This window comes from Panthera leo, chromosome A3 (assembly GCF_018350215.1).
Source record: "Panthera leo isolate Ple1 chromosome A3, P.leo_Ple1_pat1.1, whole genome shotgun sequence".
NCBI classification, from domain to species: domain Eukaryota; kingdom Metazoa; phylum Chordata; class Mammalia; order Carnivora; family Felidae; genus Panthera; species Panthera leo.
In genome coordinates, this window is record NC_056681.1 from 10,300,718 (window position 1) to 10,322,972 (window position 22,255).

General features: G+C 50.2%; 1 protein-coding gene across 2 annotated transcripts; it reads left to right on the forward strand.

Annotated features, from left to right (window-relative positions):
* The first annotated feature begins 1 nt into the window (after position 1).
* SALL4 (spalt like transcription factor 4) lies at positions 2–19,439 on the forward strand. Of its 2 annotated transcripts, none has more exons than XM_042930652.1 (4): positions 2–304; positions 11,877–14,222; positions 15,325–15,605; positions 18,794–19,439. In XM_042930652.1, exons 1-4 carry the CDS (start codon positions 175–177, stop codon positions 19,211–19,213), a joined length of 3,177 nt encoding a protein of 1,058 aa, XP_042786586.1. In that variant the 5' UTR covers positions 2–174; the 3' UTR covers positions 19,214–19,439. The 2 variants fall into 2 exon arrangements, with proteins under 2 accessions (XP_042786586.1, XP_042786587.1); XM_042930653.1 differs by having other exon boundaries at positions 11,877–12,896.
* Positions 19,440–22,255: the final 2,816 nt, after the last annotated feature.

The window sequence follows — 22,255 nt, forward strand, 5'->3', positions numbered from 1 at the left end:
GGACCCAGGCCAATCAGCTGTCAGGGCTCATGATAAATCGCAATGCATTATTGATAATAATAATTACTGGGACATGCGCGTTCTGGCCGAAGGGGGGTAAATTTCCTAACTCCAGGAATTTGTGGCGGAGTGGGCAAATTACCGCGGCTCTCCAGGCGGCCCGATGCTCGCACCATGTCGAGGCGCAAGCAGGCGAAACCCCAGCACATCAACTCCGAGGAGGACCAGGGCGAGCAGCTGCCGCAGCGGCCGGCCGCGGAGTTTGCAGATGCGGCCCCAGCGGCGCCGGCGACGGGGGAGCCGGGTGAGTGGGGCTGGGGGCGCGCACCGGGGGCGTGCAGTTTCCCGGACGTTCGTGGGACCCTCCAAGGCGCGAGCTTCGGGGAGCCAGCGGCTTCTAGCGCAGATTCTGGAACCCAGATCTGGGGGCTCGGTCCTAGAGAAGAGAGTCACCCTCATCCCCCCCCACCCCCGCCCTTGTTCATTTTACACTTTTACCGCGTCCCTCTCGTGTAAGTTTCACCCCCAGGTCCGGCTCCTCTTGTAAGATTGACCCCCCCCCCCCCAACCCCCTCTTGTCCCTCTTATTCCTGAAAGGTTCCCTTCTCGTTCCTAGCCCCTCTCTTAATTGGTTCCACTCCCCTCGCTAGTAGTAACCTCCCCCCCCCCCCACTTGTAACTTAGGTTCCCTCCCTCTCGGGCGCCGCTTTTAAAAGAAAGACCCCGAGGGTCCCCACCTTTTCCTTCACCCCTTGGGGGCTTTTCTAGGAGGCTGGAGAAGGGGCACACCCCTAGAAGAGCCCCCCGGGGGGAGGGCGATCTGTTGCTCGCGCCCCTCCTGGGCCAAGCGGGGGGAGGGGGCGCGACCTCTCCCCACCTCCCGGAGCTGGGGTGCGAGCCACCCGCTCGGTGGAGGGGAGTGGAGGGCCCGAGGAGGTGGGGGAGGAGGGCCCAGTATTGCCCCTTTTCAGAATTTACTGAGGGTTTTGGCTTTTTCTCCCTGGGCTTTGCCGCCTGCGGATCTTCGCCCTAACCTTTCGGGGCCTGACCTCCAGCCATCTTTGATTTCCGACTTCCTAAAAATAACCGCGGCGAGCGCGAGGGGTGCAGGCCCCCAGGGGCCGGGGTCGCGGGCGCGCGGCCGCCCCTCTGGGGTGCACCCGCCTGGCGTTTTGCAGGGCTTTTCTGGGCGCCCGGCTTTCCAGAAGCGCGCCCCAGGGGCCAGAGGGGAGAGGTCGGGCCAGGACTGGGCGGTCGCGGCCAGGGCGAGCTCCCGGGGCTGACCCGCCCCACGCTTCCGCGGCGAGCGTCTCCGGGGTCGGGAGGCGTTCGGGACCCCAGCCCCGCCGGGAGCGGCCGGGCAAACTCCCCTCCTCCTAGTCACTTAACCGAGGCGGTTGTAGGAGCGAGTCGATTTCCCACTATCGCCCCTCCGTCCCGGCCCGCCAAATTGTCGCCTGATAAGTTTCTAGCGTACGCGTGGGGGAGGGGGCGTCGTAAACCTCCTCTTGGGCCTTGTGGGTCGCTTCCCTTCTGCTCCCCGCCTGCTTTCTAATTCCTTAGCCGCTGATGGGGGTGAGCGCTGCGCGCCCAGACGCTCTGAGCCACAATTCCGATGGAAGGAATTGGCCACCTTCTCTTTCTTTTCCGGGAAGGGAATGTAATAACGTTTCCCAAGTTTGTAATAGGTGAATGTAAACCCCTTTTTTCTCGCAAATAACATTTTTCCAGGGCAAATTAAAGAGATCGGCCTCACCAGGGGAGGCTGTGCGTTTTCGGGGCGTCTGATGGTCAGGGCTGCGCGCACCCGAGGTCCCAGGAGGATGGACTCTTCTTTGTGCCTCGGGTGGGGGGTGCTGGGGGGGGGGAGCATGGAGAGGCTCGTCGCCTGGCCCACCTGGAACAAAAGGGTTAACCCTCCGCCCGCCCGCTTCCTCCCAAGAGGAGGGGCGAGCTCCGGGCTCTGACCCCTCCCCTGGTTCTGCTCTGACCTCCCCATTCTCCTACCCCCTTCATTTTTGGTGGGCGCATGCAAGTGGTGCTTTTCGAGGTGTTTGGCACCTTTGGGGGGGAGCTTGTTACAGGGTAGCTTCTTAAACGAACGCTGGTTGGAGTTTGCAATCAGTTAACCCGAACTGGGCTTAGGATCTCTGGCCTGGCTGTGCGCTATCTCCACGATTTGGGAGGGGGTGGGTTCGCTATTGATCGCTGGGTTGGAGCGGACCGCCGAGTTGCGCGCGGGCGCCCCCTGGAGGCCCGGCTTGGAGCAGCACGCTTTGCTGAGAGGCGGGTCCCCTCGCAGGTACCGGCTCACACCTGATGGGTGGGATGGGTTGGGGGTGGAGATGCAGAGCCCAGGGCTGGGCCAAAGGACGGGCGCCCCCGGGGACTTGAGCCGGTGGCTAGCGCGATCCCTGGCTGTACACCTGGCCTTCTTTGCCCAGTCTTTGGAATTCTTGAAAAGAATTCCTCGAGATCCTAGATTGTGTTTGCAGAGGCTCCGGTTGCCAGCATGGGACAGGAGGTAGTGTCCCCAAGCAGTACTTTTTAATGGCTGCATTTTGCATTTGAGCAGCCTGGATGTATGTACCTATCTGTGTATTATGGATGTGTAACTATACAGATTCACGTGGCTGTATAGATCTGTATCGACAGATCTGTATATATATAAATAGAGACATAGATAGGTATAATTAAAAACAGATTGGGCCGGTCCTGTTTTGCAAGACCAATTGGAGATCCACTTGTAAAGAACGCAGTTCTAGAGGGAGGAAAATGGAGCTTGGCGATCAATTAGATTAAAAAATCTGCAGGTGGGCAGGGGACTCCGCGCTACATACGGGAAAATTAGCATTTTCTCAAAAGAATTTCGAATGCCCTTTGTGCTAAACTGGATTACAACCAGCAACGATTAAGATCCCCAACTTTCAAACAAGGGCCTACCCCTGGCTGTAATGACTGGGAGGAGAGGGCACTTGGGAGTTCCTATTTTAATTGCGGGAGAGAGGGAAATCTCGTTGATAGTAGCTTGCGTGTTGCAGGCCGACTTTCTGTGCTTGGATCTGAGTTTGCGATAAAGGGGCTCCAACTTGCCCGCAGCCCCTTTTGTTCCGTTAAAAGTAAATTGCACCAGTCGGTACTTGGTCATTTAAGCCTCTGCTAGCTTCCTCATGGGTGAAGAGTTGGGGAGCCATCTTGGGAGACAGAAGATGGGGTTAACACTTCACCTCTTTTTAAATGAAGTTAGGTTTTTGGTAAGGTTTTAGAGATGTGCATTCCTGTCGGGTATAGCTTTCAGCTGTGTAACCTTGAGACCTGCTCGGTTTCTCTTGAGCTTTTGGATTTTTTTTCTTCCCTCTCTACAGTGGAGGTAAAGAATCCTGTTCAGATAATTTCAACTACAAAGAGCCAACTGTGTGCTGGGAATGTGATGAGTAATTAGTTTTGTTCAAAATAACCGTGTTTTCCATTGTATTTACTTACCGTGTCAAGATGGGTACGAGCTAATTGACAGTCTGCCGCCTACCAGGCTGGGGACCTCAAGTACATTATCTTTTAGTTCTCATTTTTACTCGTTTTGAGTAAACAGCAGCTCCCAGTTGAAATGGCATGCTCACGGTGGGTTTTAGCCATGCTCGGAATCCAAGGGACTGTTTTATCATGGTCTGACTCGGATTGGTTATGGGATGGGGTTTTCTATCAGTCCCTTTGATGAGGAAGCCACGACGAGTGTTCAGTGTTTGCGATGTGCCTTTTTGGGCTTTAGATTAAGGGATCCTTGGGAAGAGAGTTCGAAATAAAGCAGCGTTTGCATCTCACGCTCTGGGCCTTCTTGCCCTGGAAAAATGATGGGAAGAGTTGAGCAAGTTCTCCTTTTCATCAGCCCTTAACCTGTTGTACTTCTGATGCTTGAGAGAAAGCATCCGAACCGTTTTAAAAGACTCTGAATCCAGACAAGCTGCGTATCTCCAGTCGCCACCATCCTTTTTTTTTTTTTTCCCCTCCCAAATGAATTTCACGTCTAGGTCAGTCTTTGTTCTGGAGGGGCTCTGTGGAAGGGGACAATAAAGGCCCCTGCCTGCATGGAGTTTACAAGTTTGCCTAAAAGATGAGCTCCAGTTGAGGGAAAAGGGGACATACCTCTTCATGTAAATAGCCAAACTCAGACGCTTTACCAGCGATTATAGCCTTCTTTGGTTCTTTGACTGTTTTTTTCCCTTTTCAGCAGAGCCCCTGAATTTTGATCCAAGACTGTTTGGAACAAGTTTTTAGCTCTTAATCAAGTAGAACTTAATTATAGCTCTAATTTGCCAACTATGAATTGAATTAAAGCCGTGTTACTGAAGCGTTTCTCTCCGATTGCTGAATTGAGATGTAAAACTAAACTGGTAAATGGGCACTTTCAGCTGGTTCAAAGAACGTCTCCATTTCCTTTTGTTTTTGGTAAGCAATTATCCTGTGGGTGGGGGAGGGTAGAAGATAGTGTATACTTCAGATAATCTACTCATTGTGGTTCTTTTAATATAGGAATGGGGAAAAAAGATAAGCTTGAGTCCTAATGCTTTGCTCAAGATTATGGAGGTTTTATTTTTGAAGCATTTTCAAGTCTGCAGAATGTGATTGGCTTCTAGTAGATGAGCTTTTCTTCTATACAATAGTAAGAGTATTTTCTATCCATTTGGCAGTGATTGAATCTAGCACCCCTGCTGGGTTTACTGCATTCTTCCAACTTATTGGATAACTAGATGCTGAGAGATAACATTCCTAAAATTCGGAGTGGGGGTGGGGGGGGGATGGAAGAACTAGTTGCCGGGTAATCTCTCTGAACTTTGCTTTTTTCCTTTTGGGAAGGGTTAACGTGCTGCATACCCAGCAGTTGTTCATAACCGAGCCCTCTTAACGCTGTGGCGAATACGGATTCGGTTATTTGCCGGTGGTGGTCTGGATGTGGAAGCACTTTTTACTGCACATGCATTCAGAGCTGCTGTTTTAAGACCCAAGTGGGATGTTGCTGGTAATGCATGGACGCTACAGAGGAGGCCAGCCTGTGTATACAGTGAAGGCAAGCTGGTATTCAGGCTGTAAATCACTCTTGGAAACGGTTAGCTCCTTCGGTGGGGGTGGGGGGGGGGGCTTAACCTTTTTTGTGCCGTAGACCCCTTCTCAACAGAATGTATTTCACTGCAAAAAATAAAGGGCCTAGAAATACCAAGGAAACTACCTGGAAATAGTCATAACATGTGCTTCTTTATGAACACATTAAGTAAGATTAGCACAGCTGGTCAGGTAACCCAGAATTTTCAGTCCTGCAACAGCATTAATATCATAGGAAAATACCTGTTTTCTGTTGATGATGAAGTTACAGGTTCTGCAAATACCACTGTGGTATGTTTTCTACATTTATAATGGAAAGAGATGTTAAATTTTAGTTCAGATTAGTGAAAGTAAAGATCTCATTTTTTTTCCCTTAGTCAATTTCATGGACTCCAGTTAAATTTTTTTTTTTTTTTACATTTATTTATTTTTGAGAGACTGAGAGAGACAGAGCGCAAGTGGGGGAGAGACAGAGATAGAAGGAGATACAGAATCTGAAGCAGGCTCCAGGCTCTGAGCTGTCAGCACAGAGCCAGATGTGGGGCTCGAACTCACAAACCGCCAGATCATGACCTGAGCTGAAGTTGGACGCTTAACCGCCTGAGCCACCCAGGCGCCCCTCATGGACTCCAGTTTAAGAATGCTGGTTTACAGCCTGTTTTCAGTGAGGGAATATTGTCCCCAAGAGGGGGGGGGTGTGAACATTTCTTGGGGGGGGGGGCAGAAAATGTGATTACAGTGGTTTGTGGCCTTCGGAAGGCCCATGGTGCATAAACACATACAATATATTTGTGGCATTAAAATTTAATGGGCGGGGGGAGCCATGATTAGGAAAGAAGCTTTAGAAGCCTCCATAGAAGGATGAAATGAAGGTTTGAGGAAATAAATGACACCACTAAGTTTAGTGCCCTTGTAAATAGTATTTAAGAATCCAATCCCTGGTCATCTTCTTCTGGTTAGTCTGTTACCCTGAGTCACGTAATTATATCTGCTCGTGCCTCAGTTTCTACATCTGCGAACTGGGCACCAAGATGCTTGTTTATGTGGCTGCAAAGATGGAGTTAAGATGCATGTATTTTGTTGTTTGTGGAAGGTGGCGGTCGTTTTCTTTTGCAAAGTGGAATGGGCGTTCTTGCTTGGGCTTTATTGGGAATTTCCAGGAGTTAGAATTGTTTGAGTCCAGGGGTAGGACATGCTAATTAAAAAAAAAATTTTTTTAAATTCATTTTTGAGAGAGAGACAGTGTGAGGTGGGGAGGGGCAGAGAGAGAGGGAGACCCAGAATCCAAAGCAGGCTCCAGGCTCTGAGCTGTCAGCACAGAGCCCGACGCAGGGCTCAAACTCCGGAACCGTGAGATCGTGACCTGAGCCAAAGTCGGACACTTAACTGACTGAGCCACCCAGGCGCCCCCTATCTTAAATTTTTTTTTTTAATGTTTGTTTATTTTTGACAGAGAGAGACAGAGACAGAGACAGAGCACGAATGGGGGAGGGGCAGAGAGAGAGGGAGACACAGAATCCGAAGCAGGTTCCAGGTTCTGAGCTGTCAGCATGGAGCCCAACACAGGGCTTGAACCCACGAACCGCGACATCATGACCTGAGCTGAAGTCAGACGCTCAACCAACTGAGCCACCCAGGCACCCCAGGAACATGCTAATTTAAAAGAAACCATAGTATAAAAGCATATATTGAAAATTTTTCTCTTCTGCCCTCAATCTTCAGGCCCATACTCTAGGACCTAGAAAGCAGCCTCAGTTTCTTTTCAGAAAATTTCCAGGTAAAATTTATATCTCTACCCACAAACCCAGATGAGACCACACACAGATACACATGCCGTTCTCTACCCGTTTTTCCTCCCCTTGAAATCAATCTCAGGCATTTGTCCCGAAGCAGCACATATGACATAGATCTGCTTTTGTTTTTGTAGGGACCAAGTGCCCCCCTGCCTTTTTCTTTCCGTATCCTGGTTTGTTTAACCAGAACCTTACTGCCTGACCAGGCTGCGTCGGTTTTTGTTTTTGCTGTCTGTTAATATGAGAAATGTATCCTTCTGTTACACAGAGTAAGTTCCTCGCAAGGATTCACATGCTAACACGATGTAGCCCAGAGTTCTGGAGGAGCTGTCCGTATTTGCCGCCAAGAGAAACTTTTTAAAAAGTTCTTTTTCAAGTTCTTGACACATAATTGCCAGGATTGCTTTTAAGAGTGCCGCTTAACATCCTCACAAACACCTCATTTCAAGTCTTAGGAAAGCGTGGAGATAGATACTATATCCTGGGAATTGACGCGTGTGTGCGCGTGCGCGCGCGCGCGCGCGCGTGTGTGTGCGTGCGTGCGCGCGCGCGTGTGTGTTTCCAAATATTTTTAACTTGATTCTTGGGCTGTGACTGATTGGGAACCAGTATTAGGGCTGTAAGGAAGGAGGTACCTGTTGGGCTCCACCTGGACATAGCAGGAGTATGTTGTGTCCTAACTTAATTTATTTTTATTTATTGATTTATTTTAATTTTTTTTAGTGTGTATTTTTGAGAGTGAGAGCGTGAGCAGGGGAGGGGCAGGGGGAGAGAGAGACAGACAGACAGAAGGAGACAAAGTATCCTAAGCGGGCTCCTGGCTCCCAGCTGTCAGCACAGAGCCAGACGCAGGGCTCGAACGGAAGATCTTGACCTGAGCCGAAGTCAAGACACTTAATAGACTGATCCAGCCGCCCTGTACATTGTGTCCTAACTTTTAAAGTGACTTCGGGGGGAGGTGGGGGGGTAGAAAGATGGCAGCATGTGTCCTAGTCTCCTTTCCCTCTTGCCAACCTGACCCTCAGGCTTTTCTGTCCTCTCTAGGGGGTCTTTGAGAGGAAATAGAGTTGCAGTCTCAACAGAAGAAACATATTGTGGTAGGAAGTGTAGGAACGAGGGAGGATCTGGGCGCTGCATGCCTGGGTTTTAATATTGGCCCTACAGTTTATCGAATGTATTACTTTGGGCAAATCAAGGTCTCCTGTGCCTCAGTTTCCCCCTCTGTTACATAGAATAGCCCCTACCTCATAGAGTTGTTAATAATGTATACGTTGTTTAGAATCACACCTAGATGGGGCACCAGGGTGGCTCAGGGAGCCCTAAGTCGGTCTTTGCGTTGACAGCCCAGAGCCTGCTTGGGATTTGCTCTCCCTGTCTCTCTGCCCCTCCCATGCTCTTGCTTGCTCGCTCGCTCTCGCTCTCTCTTTCTCTCTGTGTGTCTTACAAAATAAACTTTAAAAACAGAATTTTGAGGCTCCTGGGTGGCTCGGTGGGTTGAGCGTCCAACTTTAGCCCAGGTCATGATCTCCCGGTTCGTGAGTTCGAGCGCCGAGTCAGGCTCTGCGCTGACAGCTCGGAGCCTGGAGCCTGCTTCGGATTCTGGGTCTCCCTCTCCCTCTGCCCCTCCCCTGCTCGTGCTCTGTCTCAAAAATAAATTAAAACATTTTTTAAAAGTTTTAAAAAATAAAAAAAGAATTATGCCTGGCACACAGTAAGTCCTCAAAAGCTATTTATGACTATTTTCATCTGTAAACGGGGCCAGTATTTAATAGGCTTGTGTGATATACGTATGGGGCACCTAGAGGTCCCTAGTCCGAACCGTAGTGCGGGACATAAGCCTCATTCGCGAGCTCTCCCCCGCCTTGCACACAGTAGGGAGTGGGAACTGTTAGTGACTTGGGCTTTAGATGACCGTTTTTTCTACGTCTTGTTCTCCCACAGACCTAGGTGCCCTGCTAACCATTTGAGCCATTAGAGATAAAGATGGAGGAACTAATGTTCCCTGAACACCTGCTACGTCTGCACTGCCCCCACATCCCATCCAGGGTGGTGCCCCAGGCACATCAGTGGGTACTTGACTCATTTGTTAAAGTAATCGCTTCACTTAACCCAGACACATCTACCTTATGAGGGTGTCATGATTATGCATGTTTCAGGCAGATTCTGAGGGGGAAGGCTACCCTGTCACACCTGTTTACAGGCGAATGCTGCTGGATCAGCCCTAACCTGATTTCCCTTCCCTGGCCAGACCTGTTTATGGTGGTTGGCTCTTTCTCCCTGCCCCCCCCCCCCATCCATACACACCTTGCAAAACTTCCTATTACTGGGTCTAAAACTCATAAAGATTAGGCTACCTTACATAAATTTTAAAAGAGAAATAAACTTTTTCAAGATGAACTCCTGTTTCATACTGTGGGCCTCCTGTCAAAACCCCATGGTTTTAGGGAGTGTAATCACCCAAGGAGTTGAGAAGCAAAATAAATTAGTTTGCTTTAAGGAACAGGAATTGAACGGGGCACCTGGGTGGCTCAGTAGGTCAAGCTGTTTGGCATTAGCTCAGGTCATGATCGTGAGTTTGAGCCGGGCTCAAACTGAGTCAGGCTCTGGAACCTGCTTCAAATTCTGATTCCCTCTCTCTCTGCCCTCCCTTGCTCATGCACTCTCTGTCAACAGTAAATAAACATTAAAAAAAAATTTTTTTTAATTAAAAAAAAAGAAGCAACAATTTATTTAAAAGTAATGTGTATCGGGACTCCTGGGTGGCTCAGTAGGTTGAGCGTCCGACTTTGGCTCAGGTCACGATCTCACGGTCCGTGAGTTCGAGCTCCGCGTCGGGCTCTGTGCTGACGGCTCAGAGCCTGGAGCCTGCTTCGGATTCTATGTCTCCCTCTCTCTCTGCCCCTTCCCTGCTCATGCTCTGTCTCTCTCACTGTCAAAAATAAATAAACATTAAAAAATTTAAAAGTGATGTGTGTCTTTCTTGGCCTTTCCTCCACACATCGGTACATTTGAAACAGGTTTTCAGCAAAAATGGTCACGTTTTACATACTGTTCTGCAGCCTGTTTCTTTCACCTAATGCGGTTTTTGGTCTATGAGTGAATCAAAATTTACTTTTGCTGCTGTAAACATTGCTTTAAAAAGAATCCCTACTTCTACGGATCTTTGTATATTTGTGCAATTATTTGCGTGATTTAGATCTGTATGCCTAGAGTTGGCTGGCTACGAGGTATACTGCCTCTGTGACTAATTAGCTGGGGGAGGGGGGGCATACATAGACTAGGATAGCCAGGAAATGAGAGCATGTAGTTTACTCTCAGGACCCAGGCATCCAGATAAAGCAGTCCCAAGACGGGCGCTTTATTTATTTTTTAATATTTTTATTTATTTTTGAAAGATACAGACAGCATGAGCGGGGGAAGGGCAGAGAGCGAGGGAGACAGAATCCGAAGCAGGCTCCAGGCTCCGAGCTGTCAGCACAGAGCTCAACGTGGGGCTCAAACTCATGAACCGTGAGATTACAACCTGAGCGGGAGTGGGATGCTTAACTGACTAAGCCACCCAGGCGCCCCCAAGACGGGCATTTTAATGTGCAGGCTATCATGAACCCCGAAGGGAATAGTGCCTAATTACAAAAGAAATATGCACACACACACACACACACACACACACACACACACACACACACACGGAAATCCACAGGCCAATCCTTTTTAGGAATGTAACTGTCCAGAATTGATCCTATGTATGTAATTCCAGGTATGTAACAGTAGTTGCAAGTTCAGGGAGAGGCGTGAAACCCTTCATTCCCCGCCCCTCTTCCCATTCTGGGGCTTCTCTCATTATCTGTGAGGTCGTTGAAGTCTTTATCTATCGCCATGCCTTCCTTGAACATGAAAGCATTTCTGGGAATATCTGCTTGGCCTTCCTCGTCTAAATGTACTGTTTCGACAGTGTGCTGTCTCCATATTTTCGGTGAATTAGGCACTGCGGTCGTTGTTGGCGTCTTGGAAGCGGGGAGGTGCCCTGCTCACACTGAATGAGTGATTTACTGCAGTTTCGCTTTCGGTGGCCCCAGGATGGGGATGAGCACCTGTGATTTGAGCAGGTCTCCAATGTCCTTTGTGTTGACTGCATGAAATTCACTTGCCTTTACAGGCAGACCCCGAGTAGGGTGCAGAGCTCTAAGGGGATTATTTTAATAATAAATTGTGTGAGTTTCCTAGGGTTGCCATAACAAATTGCTACAAATTGGATGGCTTAAAGCAAAAGAAATTTAGGGGCCCCTGGGCGGCTTGGGCAGTTAAGCGTCCGACTTCAGCTGGTGAGTTGGAGCCCTGGGTCTGGCTCTGTGCTGACAGCTCGGAGCCTGGAGCCTGCTTCGGATTCTGTGTCTCCCTCTCTCTCTGCCCTGCCCATCTCGAGCTCTGTCTCTCAAAAATAAGTAAACATTAAAAGAAAATTAAAACAAAAACAAAAACAAAAACAAAACCCAGAAATTTAGTCTAACCTTCCTGGAGGCTAGACATCCGACATTGAGCTATCAGTGGGGTCCGTCCCTTCTGGAGACTCTGAGGAAGAAGCCATTCCAGGCCTCCTTTCTACCTTCTGATGGCTTCCCACAATCCTGGCTTTGGGCCACATAACTCTTTCACGTGGCTTTTATTCTGTTTCGTCTCTTTCCCGTATCTCTTTAAGGACACCCGGGCATTGGGTTAGGGACTCACCCCAATTACATTTGCAAAGACCCTATTCCAAATCAGGTCATGTGCACAGGTATTGGGTATAATGACTGGGACGTATTTTTTTGGGGGGGAGGGGGAGGTTATCACAATTCAACCCCCTGCATAAGTTCCCTTTTACACTCTCCTGCCTGTGGGGACGGGACCCAGGTCGCCGGGGCCTCTGCGTTGTGAGCTGTGGTTTTTCCCTGGAAGTTGCCCCGCCTCCTCTCTCGGGCAGAATTCTTAGCTTCTTCTCTCTTGTCCCAGGTGCTCCAATGAACCACCCAGGGAGCGGCAATGACGTCGGCAGGGCTGGGGCGTCAGGGAAGAGGCCTCGTCGGGAGGAGACTCACGTCTGCGAGAAATGCTGCGCAGAGTTCTTCAGCCTCTCCGAGTTCTTGGAACACAAGAAAAGTTGCACTAAAAATCCCCCCGTCCTCATCATGCACGACAGCGAGGGGCCGGTGCCTTCAGAAGACTTCTCCGGGGCGGTGCTGGGCCACCAGCCGCACAGCCCAGGCAGCAAGGACGGTCCCAGGGAGGACGGCGGCGGCCCGGGGGACACGAAGGAGAAGCTGGGGGCCGAGTCCGTCGTGTTCTTGAAGACTGAGACGGCCCCGCCGCCCGCGTCCCAGGACGTGAGCTGTCTGCCCAAAGCCAAGGTGGCCAGCACCAACGTCACCCTCCAGGCCCTGCGGGGCACCAGGGTGGCCGTGAATCAGCGGAGCGTCGAGGCGCCGCCGGCCCCCGTGCCCGGCGCCAGCAGCATCCCGTGGGTCCTCGAGCAGATCCTGTGCCTCCAACAGCAGCAGCTGCAGCAGATCCAGCTCACGGAGCAGATCCGCGTCCAGGTGAACACGTGGGCCTCCCACGCCCTCCACTCCGGCGTGGCGGGAGCCGACACCCTCAAGACCTTGGGCAGCCACGTGTCCCAGCAGGTGTCTGCGGCCGTGGCCCTGCTGAGCCAGAAAGCTGCAGGCCAGGGCCTGGCTCTGGACGCCCTGAAACAGGCCAAGCTACCTCACGCGCACATCCCCGCCACGAGCGGCTCTGTGTCCCAGGGGCTGGCGCCCTTCGCCCTGAAGCCGGACGGGACGAGGGTCCTGCCCAACGTCGTGTCGCGCCTTCCCGGCGCCCTGCTACCTCAGGCCCCCGGCTCTGTGCTCTTCCCGAGCCCTTTCTCCGCCGTGGCGTTAGACCCGTCCAAGAAGGGGAAGGGGAAGCCACCGAACGTGTCCCCGGTGGAGGTCAGACCCAAAGACGAGGCCGTCCTCTGCAAGCACAAGTGTAAGTACTGTAGCAAGGTTTTTGGGACCGATAGCTCCTTGCAGATCCACCTGCGCTCCCACACCGGCGAGAGACCCTTCGTGTGCTCTGTCTGCGGCCACCGCTTCACCACCAAGGGCAACCTCAAGGTGCACTTTCATCGACATCCCCAGGTGAAGGCGAACCCCCAGCTGTTTGCCGAGTTCCACGACAAAATGGTGGCGGGCAATGGCCTCCCCCGTGCGCTCTCTGCGCCGGTCCCCGTAGACGACTCGAGCCTCTCGTTAGACAGCAAACCCGTCCTCGTGACAGGGACCCCCAGTGCAGGGCTACCTCAGAATCTCTCTGCGGGGACGAACCCCCAGGACCTCGCGGGCGGCCCCCCGCCCGGCGACCCGCAGCCCGGGCCTTCTCCAGAGAGCGGGGACGGCTCCCTGCTGCTCTCCGGGCTGGGGCCACACCACAGTTCCCCCAGGGTCGGTGGCTTCCAAGGGAGCGGGACACCCGAGCCGGGGTCGGAGACCCTGAAACTGCAGCAGCTGGTGGAGAACATCGACAAGGCCACCGCCGAGCCCAACGAGTGTCTCATCTGCCACCGGGTCCTGAGCTGCCAGAGCTCCCTCAAGATGCATTACCGCACCCACACCGGGGAGAGGCCGTTCCAGTGCAAGATCTGCGGTCGGGCCTTCTCCACCAAGGGCAACCTGAAGACGCACCTCGGGGTGCACCGGACCAACACGTCCGCAAAGACGCAGCATTCGTGCCCCATCTGCCAGAAGAAGTTCACCAACGCCGTCCTGCTGCAACAGCACATCCGGATGCACATGGGCGGCCAGATTCCCAACACGCCGCTGCCCGAGAGCCCCTGTGACTTCGCGGGCCCCGAGCCAGTGATGGTCGGCGAAGACGGCGGTGCGGGGGCCGTCTGCCACGACGATCTCATCGAAAGCATCGACGTCGACGAGCTCGGCCCCCAGGAGGCCCCCGGGAGCTCCTTGAAGGTCCCGCTGCCCCTCCCCAGCGGGCAGGCCGCGTCCCCCACCCTGGGGTTCGCCGTGACGGCTGCTTCCCTAGACGCCCCCGGGAAGCCGGGTCCCGCTCCTCTCGTCCTGCAGCGGCAAAGCAGCAGAGAAAACGGTTCAGTGGAGAGTGACGGCTTGACCAACGACTCGTCCTCCTCGGTGATGGGAGACCAGGAGTACCAGAGCCGAAGTCCGGACGTCCTGGAGACCGCGTCCTTCCAGGCGCTGTCCCCCGCCAACAGCCAGGCAGAAAGCATCAAGTCCAGATCTCCCGATGCCGGTGGCAAAGCAGACAGCACCGAGAACAGCCGCCCTGAGATGGAAGGTGATAGAGCTTTGGATTTCACTTAGGTCCATTTTGGGCACGAGGTCATCCCACAGGAACCCGGGTCGAACGTCACAAACGGACAGTGTGATCTTTGCAAAGCAGCTCTCCCTCGCTAGGGCAGTTAGCCTCGCTGGGTAGACGGAGATAATAACTCCCCCCGTCCTAGTACTCACATCGTGTTCTTTGCGGTGGTGAACGCGCACCGGGGACGGACGGCAGGCTTGTTGGTCTTTACTTTTGTGTGTGAGCCCCGGGGAGACCCTTGGGTCATCTTTGGGAAGTGCTCCGGGAGGAGAATGTGTGCAAAAGTGGGTGCACGCCTTCTTGGCCACCGAGATGAGTCCTACCTAGTTCTTGCTTCTGAGGTCCCGTCCCGCTCCCTAATGTAAGGTCCACAGGTTAATAAATGTTGACAGGGAGAGAAAGAATCTAACCCATGATAAACGCACACGTAAATCGTGGGGTACCTGTTGGTGTCGTTAATACTTGTCTTTAAGTAGTAGTCTCTCGGGGCGCCTGGGTGGCTCGGTCGGTTAAGCGTCCGACTTCGGCTCAGGTCACGATCTCGCGGTCCGTGAGTTCGAGCCCCGCGTCGGGCTCTGTGCTGACAGTTCAGAGCCTGGAGCCCGTTTCAGATTCTGTGTCTCCCTCTCTCTCTGCCTCTCCCCTGTTCATGCTCTGTCTCTCTCCGTCTCAAAAATAAATAAACGTTAAAAAATTTTTTTTAAAAAGTAGTAGTCTCTCTACACCCAACGTGGGGCTCGAACTGCCGACCCCGAGGCCAAGAGTCGCGTGCTCCACCGACTGAGCCAGCCAGGCGCCCCTTTTAAAGATAAAAACGTCTGATGCAGGAGCTTGAATTTCAGGTGTTTCCTGTCCATACCTCTCTGCCCCAGTGGTGACTTTTCGGAAGCGTTTGAGCTGTCGCTCCCCGAGCGGGTCAACACGCTAAGGAGGAAAAGCCGCCTCCGAGGCGCACGACTCCAGAAAGCCGTTTCCTGGCTGTCGATGGGCAGTGGTCATCACAGCTCTTTTTTGGTTTGAGAAGGAATGAGTACGGGATGATAAAGGTCTGGGGTTTCTTTTCTCTGGATACTAGGTCGTAGCAGCCTGCCATCAACATTTATCCGCGCCCAGCCAGCCTATGTGAAAGTCGAAGTCCCTGGCGCGTTTGTTGGACCTGCGACCATGTCCCCAGGCATGACTCCTCTGCTGGTGGCCCAGCCACGCCGGCAGGCCAAACAGCACGGCTGTGCACGGTGCGGGAAGAACTTCTCCTCGGCGAGCGCCCTTCAGATTCACGAGAGGACTCACACTGGGGAGAAGCCTTTCGTGTGTAACATATGTGGGCGTGCCTTTACCACCAAAGGCAACCTGAAGGTGAGTTTCTTCAGGCTCCCCGCAGGGATGGGGCTAGGCGTTGGCCAGCACAGCTCTGTTGGTGTCCCCCATTCGTGATGAATTCTTCCATTAAGACCAGATGGGATGGGGGTGCCCCGGTCGCTCAGTCGGTTAAGCGTCCGGCTTCAGCTCAGGTCGTGATCTCATGGTTCGTGAGTTCGAGCCCCACGTCGGGCTCTGTGCTGACAGCTCGGAGCCTGGAGCCTGCTTTGGATGCTGTGTCTCCCTCTCTCTCTGCCCCTCCCCTGCTCATGCTCCGTCAAAAATGAATAAACCTTAAAAAATATTAAAAAGAAAAAAAGACAAAGAGATTAGCAACTTGTGACAAAATCATAAGAATGTTCAACTCGGGGGTGGGGGGGGCGGGCTTTTGTTCTTTTCTCAAGTTCTCTGTATCTTTTCAATTGTAAAAGCAGATTTCACCCCTTTGAAAAGTTTGAAGGCCATTGGATTAGAGAATACCTATTCTTGGGGCGCCCGGGTGGCTCAGTCGGTTGAGCGTCCGACTTAATCATGATCTCTCGGTTCGTGGGTTCAAGCCCCGCGTCAGGCTCTGTGCCGACAGCTCGGAGCTTGGAGCCTGCTTCCGATTCTGTGTCTCCCTCTCTCTCTGCCCCTCCCCCGCTCATGCTCTGTGTCTCTCTCTCTCAAAAATAAATAACCATTTAAAAAAAAAAAGACCAGATGGCATACTGTATAGTCTTATCTCACAGCTGGCTCTTGAAATAATTCATTAGACAGTATGTTTTCTCACATCACAACATGTCTGAAATTGGGATGCTTCTTACGGTCAGTGCCTGAAATTGGTAATTTTTTTTTTTCTTTTTTCTAATCTTAGGGGCACAAGGAATAGTGATGCATTTTACAAAGGATGCTGTCTAGGAATAGGACACATGGTCTATTAGAGATGCTCTTGTCTCTTACTACGAAGTAGTTACACTTTAAGGTAGTTTTCCCTCCAATATTGGGGCAGACCATGACCTCTTTCAACAATAATCGAGTAGATAGGTAAAATCTAGCCTGGAAACCAGTGATAGATGTCACATAGTATAATGTATGGAGAAATGATTTATGGGTTTGTGTGTACATCCAGACTTGATGAGCACCCTGTATGTTTCGTTTTCCTAGCCTGCTAGGTTGAAATAAATAGCAGGAGTTAAACATTTATAGGATCCAGTGCCAGTGCAGTTAAAAAGAAAAAAGGCCTCAGGTTATCCGCTGTGCTTTCGAAACTGAGCAGCTGGGTCCTTCTGGAGAAGAGCCTGATGTCAGTTGGGACAGTCCACCTGAGATTTTACCTGGGGAGCTGGGAAGGAGACCTCCCCCACATGAGGCCTGAACGTGGCCTGTGTAAGCACAAGGGAGGAGAACTGGGGACCTGGGGTTTTCCCTTTTGCCCTGCCTGTGGTTTGTGGGAACTGGGCCTCTAGATCTCTGCCTGTCTCCGACGAGTAGACTAATTGAATTCTTTGTGGTTCAAATAAAGGTCGAAACTTAAAAGTTGACCAAGGAGACCGTATATCATTGAAAAAATGAAACGTACTTATTCTAAAAGCAAGCTGTCCTCTTTGATTTATTTTTTAAGTTTGTTTATTTTTGAGAGAGTGCGAACAGGGGAGGGGCGGAGAGAGGGGGAGGCAAGAGGGTCGGAAGGGTGGTTCTGCACTGTCCACACAGAGCCCGACGCGGGGCTCGAACTCACGGACCGTGAGATCATGACCTGAGCCAAAGTCGATGGTGCCAGGTGCCCCCAAGCTATATTCTTTTAATTTTTTAGTTGGTGAAAACGACTAGGTAAGGAGCATGAAGTAACTTCATTTCTAATACCAACTTCTAGAAACAGAAAGCTTAAATTACTTCACAGGCCCGGGGATCAGCCCAGGGAAAGTCTGGAGCTGCTGTGTTTGTTTTTGTTTTTGTTTTGTTGTTGTTTCTCTCTGCACAAGTGGCTTTGGGCAGATGGCTCCTTGTGCCTCAGTTTCCCAGTTTCCCATGACTCACCAATGGTAGTGACAACTTCAGAGTGCTCCTAAAGATTAAATGAATTCTATTCCTAAATGTTTCAAATTGTGCCTGGAACATCTTAACAGCTTGTAGCGATTAAGAGCAGGTCACTTCTGAGCGCACTTGGCCAGATAACTACTAACTTCTCAGGATGTCAGGAAAGCTGAAATGGGGCACCTGGGAAACCTAGTGCCCATCACATTCTCCCCACTCTTTTTTTTTTTTTTTTTTTTTTTTTTTAGGTTTATTTATTTTGAGAGAGAGAGAGAGACAGTGGGGAAGGAGCAGAGAGAGAGAATCCCAGGCAGGCCCCAAGCTGTCAGCGCAGAGCCTGATGTAGGGCTTGAACCCACAAACTGTGAGATCATGACCTGAGCCGAAATCAAGAGTTGACGCTTAACTGACTGAGCGGCCCAGGCACCCCTCTTCCGACTCTTTTTGAAGAAGCTCAAAGGGAGTTAGAAACTCAAAAGCCAGACTTTTCACTACTCTGGAGTAGTGATGACGATCATTGACGTCCTGTGTATCTGGTGTGTCCGTGCCGTCATCAGGGCAGCATCTGTTCTGTTCCAGAGTTATTTTTTTAACTCACATTTTTTATTCAGGTAACGGTGGACTCCCGTGCAGTGAGAATTCACAGATCCTTACACGCTCTGCCCAGTTCCCCCAGTGGTAGAATTTCGCGAACTATGATGTAACCGATAAGAACCAGGATATTGGCATGGACGGAACCTACTGGTCTCCTAGATTTCCCCCCATTTTATTTGTACTCCACGTGTGTAAGTGTGTTACCTTCTGCACAACTGTGTAGGTTTGTAATTCACAAGGTTTAAATCTAGCACTTGAGAGGATACATAGTATCCTAGTACTTGAGCCTGACACATAGTAAGGGTTCCTGTAGGTGCACCCTGGAACGGTGGGACGGGGACAGAATTGGAGCCTGTGGCCCTGCCTCGCTGGGCTTTACTTGCCTCTAGGCAGGAATGTGGGCCCCTGGTTGCCAGATCGGCCGCTTCCTCCCCTCCCCCACCCCAAGGCGAGAGGACAGATAATCTGGATTTTTTAAATTAAGTTCGAACCCACATGCACACCGACTGGCTTGCCAGCATGCGTTCCGTCAAGTCCCCGTTTTGGTGGGAACCTCTCTGTTCCTGTTCCCACAGGTCCACTACATGACGCACGGAGCCAACAACAGTTCTGCACGCCGAGGGAGGAAGCTGGCCATCGAGAACACCATGGCTCTGTTAGGAACTGATGGGAAGAGAGTTCCCGAGATGTTTCCCAAGGAAATCCTGGCCCCTTCGGTGAGCGTGGACCCCGTCGTGTGGAACCAGTACACCACCATGCTCAATGGAGGTCTGGCCATGAAGACCAACGAAATCTCCGTGATCCAGAGCGGCGGCATCCCCGCGCTCCCAGTTTCCCTGGGGGCTAGCTCCATTGTGAACAACACCACTATCTCCAAGATGGACGGCTCCCAGTCTGCCCTCGGTGCCGAAGTGGAAAAACCGGGCGCTGCCGACGGTGTCCCCAAACACCAGTTCCCTCACTTCCTGGAAGAAAACAAGATTGCAGTCAGCTAAGCTCCCGGGAGGGATCCCTGGTTGAGGGAGAAATGCAGAGGCAGAATGACCTCCCCAACTATACTTTTGTTTTTCCCCCCCTCCTTTTTAAAAGAACCCATCCCCTCCTGTTTGTTTTCTTACTGATGTGCAAATGATGTTTACAGTGTGAGATCACAACCTCAGGCAAATCCTACAATCAGATGTTATGCTGCTTTGCAAAAAAAAAAAAAAAAAAAAAAAAAAAAAAAAATTGAAAAAAAATTGAAAAAAGAAAAATCGAAAAAAGAAAAAATTGAAAAACAAAAAAAAAAACTAGAAAAGAAAAAATGCATACTAAAACAAAAACAGACTAGAATTTTTTTTTTTTTTTTAAATTTTGGAAAGAAGCGGGTCTTGCAAAGTAGCTTTGTTACTTGCGACAAACTGTATACATAAAACCTTTGTACAACCTAGAGTAACTATTTCCAAAGACGATCCCCTTGTTTCAAGTTGGAACTTACTGAACCACAGTGGAAAAGGCAACTGTTAGCCTAATTGTGGGGGGTGCTGTATACTTCCCCAGTGACTGTCTGTATGCGGGTACACGGACAAGATCTGGCATCTGTTTAGGGACCTGTTTTGTATGACCCCCAACCTTGCACCCATCCTTTGTTTTTTGTTTTTTTCCCCTGAATGTACTTTTTTTTTTTTCTTTTTAACCAAGGTTGTCAAACGAATTCCAAAATTCCTTCAACCTTGGAACCTTAAATAGAATGCCCTCAAATGGACTGATTTTTGTCCTTAGGGAGTCAATGCGTGTTGCTGCTTATTTAAATACAGTTCAGTTGGAACCCCGAGAGTGCCAATGTACTCCCTATGCTTTGCAAATGCCTCCTTCCTGAACCAGCAGGAGAGGTGGCCTTCGCAGGGACCCTCAGGTGACTTATTTTGGTTCGCCAGTGCCTACTCTGTGGAACGGGGTTTCCATTCTTTAAGAAACTCATGGAAGGGCATGTTTCTTATAGGTACACATACTAATTTGTACAAAAATGTCCTTGGTGCAACTTAAATGCCAAGTAATTGTGAAGATTGTTTTTGAGTATTGCATGAAGGCTACGAACAGGCAAGTCATGGGTGTGAAAGCTTTAATTTATCTACCTCATTTATTTTTATTTTTGTAGCCATAGTCTCTATTTTCCTATTTTATGACCGCTGAAGTGTTCTGACGCCCTGTCTTCAACCTGAGTTGATGTATGGTGGGAGTGACTGGACATTTAAGATTATCTTTATGGTTCTTTGTTGTAAACTCCCCCTCCCCCTGTTTGTATATGTAATATGAAGCAAATGAGGGCACATTGCTCTAATGGTGTAACAAGGAAGGAGAAAGAAAGACCTTAATTTCTGAGTGGAGAAGTCTCCTTCATGTGGAAAAGTAGATCAAGACTGTTATCAAAAGTTTGTGTTATTGCACCTGACTTTAGGATCCAAAAAAAAAAAAATTTTTTTTTTTTTTTTTTTTTTTTTTTTGCCACATTGTGCCTTTCTTCCTGGAATTGTAAGTGGGACACAATAACTTGTACCTGTTTACACTGTGAAGTGGATATTGTTACAGAGAACACCAGAGGCTTTCTTACTGTCAAGCAAACAATGCCTTGTGAATGTATGATCTATGGAGAAACCCCTGTAGTTTTACCTGCTGATGCTGTCTGTGTTGTTGGAGAATAAATTTCGGATGTTTTTTTTTTTGTCTTCCCCCCCCCACCGGGCGCGTATGTCTCTGGTTAGTTTCTGCTCTAAACCTGAGAGTTCTCATTTGAACAATCGCTTGCCCTCGTGCCCCCCGCCCCTCCCCTCCCCCCCAGGTCTTAGAATCGAAATACATCCGCTTATGTCCATACTGGACCCATTTCTCAAGCACACACAAAGAACGACTTGCTGGTTGTTCTCTTGCTTTCTTCAGGCATACAAGTTGTGTTAGAGTAAACTGAGTCTAGAGGACTTTTGCTTGTGTTCCCTTGTGACCACAGCCGGCTTATCGTGCTGTAGATTACCCCATATTTCAATCCCAACCTGGTACGAGTCATGGGGCAGAGAACCACGTAGGAGGTTGCACTTAATTCCGAGAGAAGATTCTTTGGGTGGTGGAAAAGTACCCCCTGGGGAGAGACACAAAGGCAAGACCAGGTTAGTGTCCAACTGGCAAAGTACCCTGTTACCTCCCTTTTGTTGTGTTTCTCTTTGCAAACCCAGTGGCAAGAACCAGCATCAGATTCTAGGAGAATCTTCCTGGGTGAAGATAGGACTACATCTGTGAATGGATCTTCCTGACATCAGAGAAGGCTGGGGGATTATGTTCTCACAGCCTTTAACCTGATAGGAGCCCTGCATGGCAACTTCCTTTGCAGGTGGATGCCCTCTCCAAGGTTTGTCTGTCCTTTGGCCTCAACTCCTCTAGATTTGGGGTGGGATGGTCACTCTTGACTCCGAAAGCAAGATTAACGAGGTCCTTCAGATAACTGAAGTGGAATTATCTAAGCCAATATGCGCTGGTCCCAAGTGTCTATGCTGACCCCTTCTCTCACTTGATAACTAACCCACAGTGAAGTTTCAGGTCTAGATTGAAATGTGTGAGGATTATTTTTACTTGCGTGAAAGTCGTTTCCTCTTCTCCCAACATGTTTCAGACGTTATTTCAAGGGAACAGCCGTTTCTGGCTAATCCTTGTTAAATACCCGCGGTAATACCAAAATGTTCAATCAGCTATTGCTGGACAAACTCTTGTTTTCCTCCAAACTATTAAATAGCTTTGGTCATCATTGTGGCATAGTTTTCCTTCCACCCAGTTAACTGCAGGGTAAATTCTCCCTTGAGGGATTGCATGTTCCTTTATGGGTTCTGTGCATTCAAAGCTTTTTTTTTTTTTTTTTTTTTTTAATTTTTTTTTTTAATGTTTTTATTTATTTTTGAGACAGAGAGAGACAGAGCATGAACGGGGGAGGGTCAGAGAGAGAGGGAGACACAGAATCTGAAACAGGCTCCAGGCTCTGAGCTGTCAGCCCAGAGCCCGATGCGGGAAAGCTT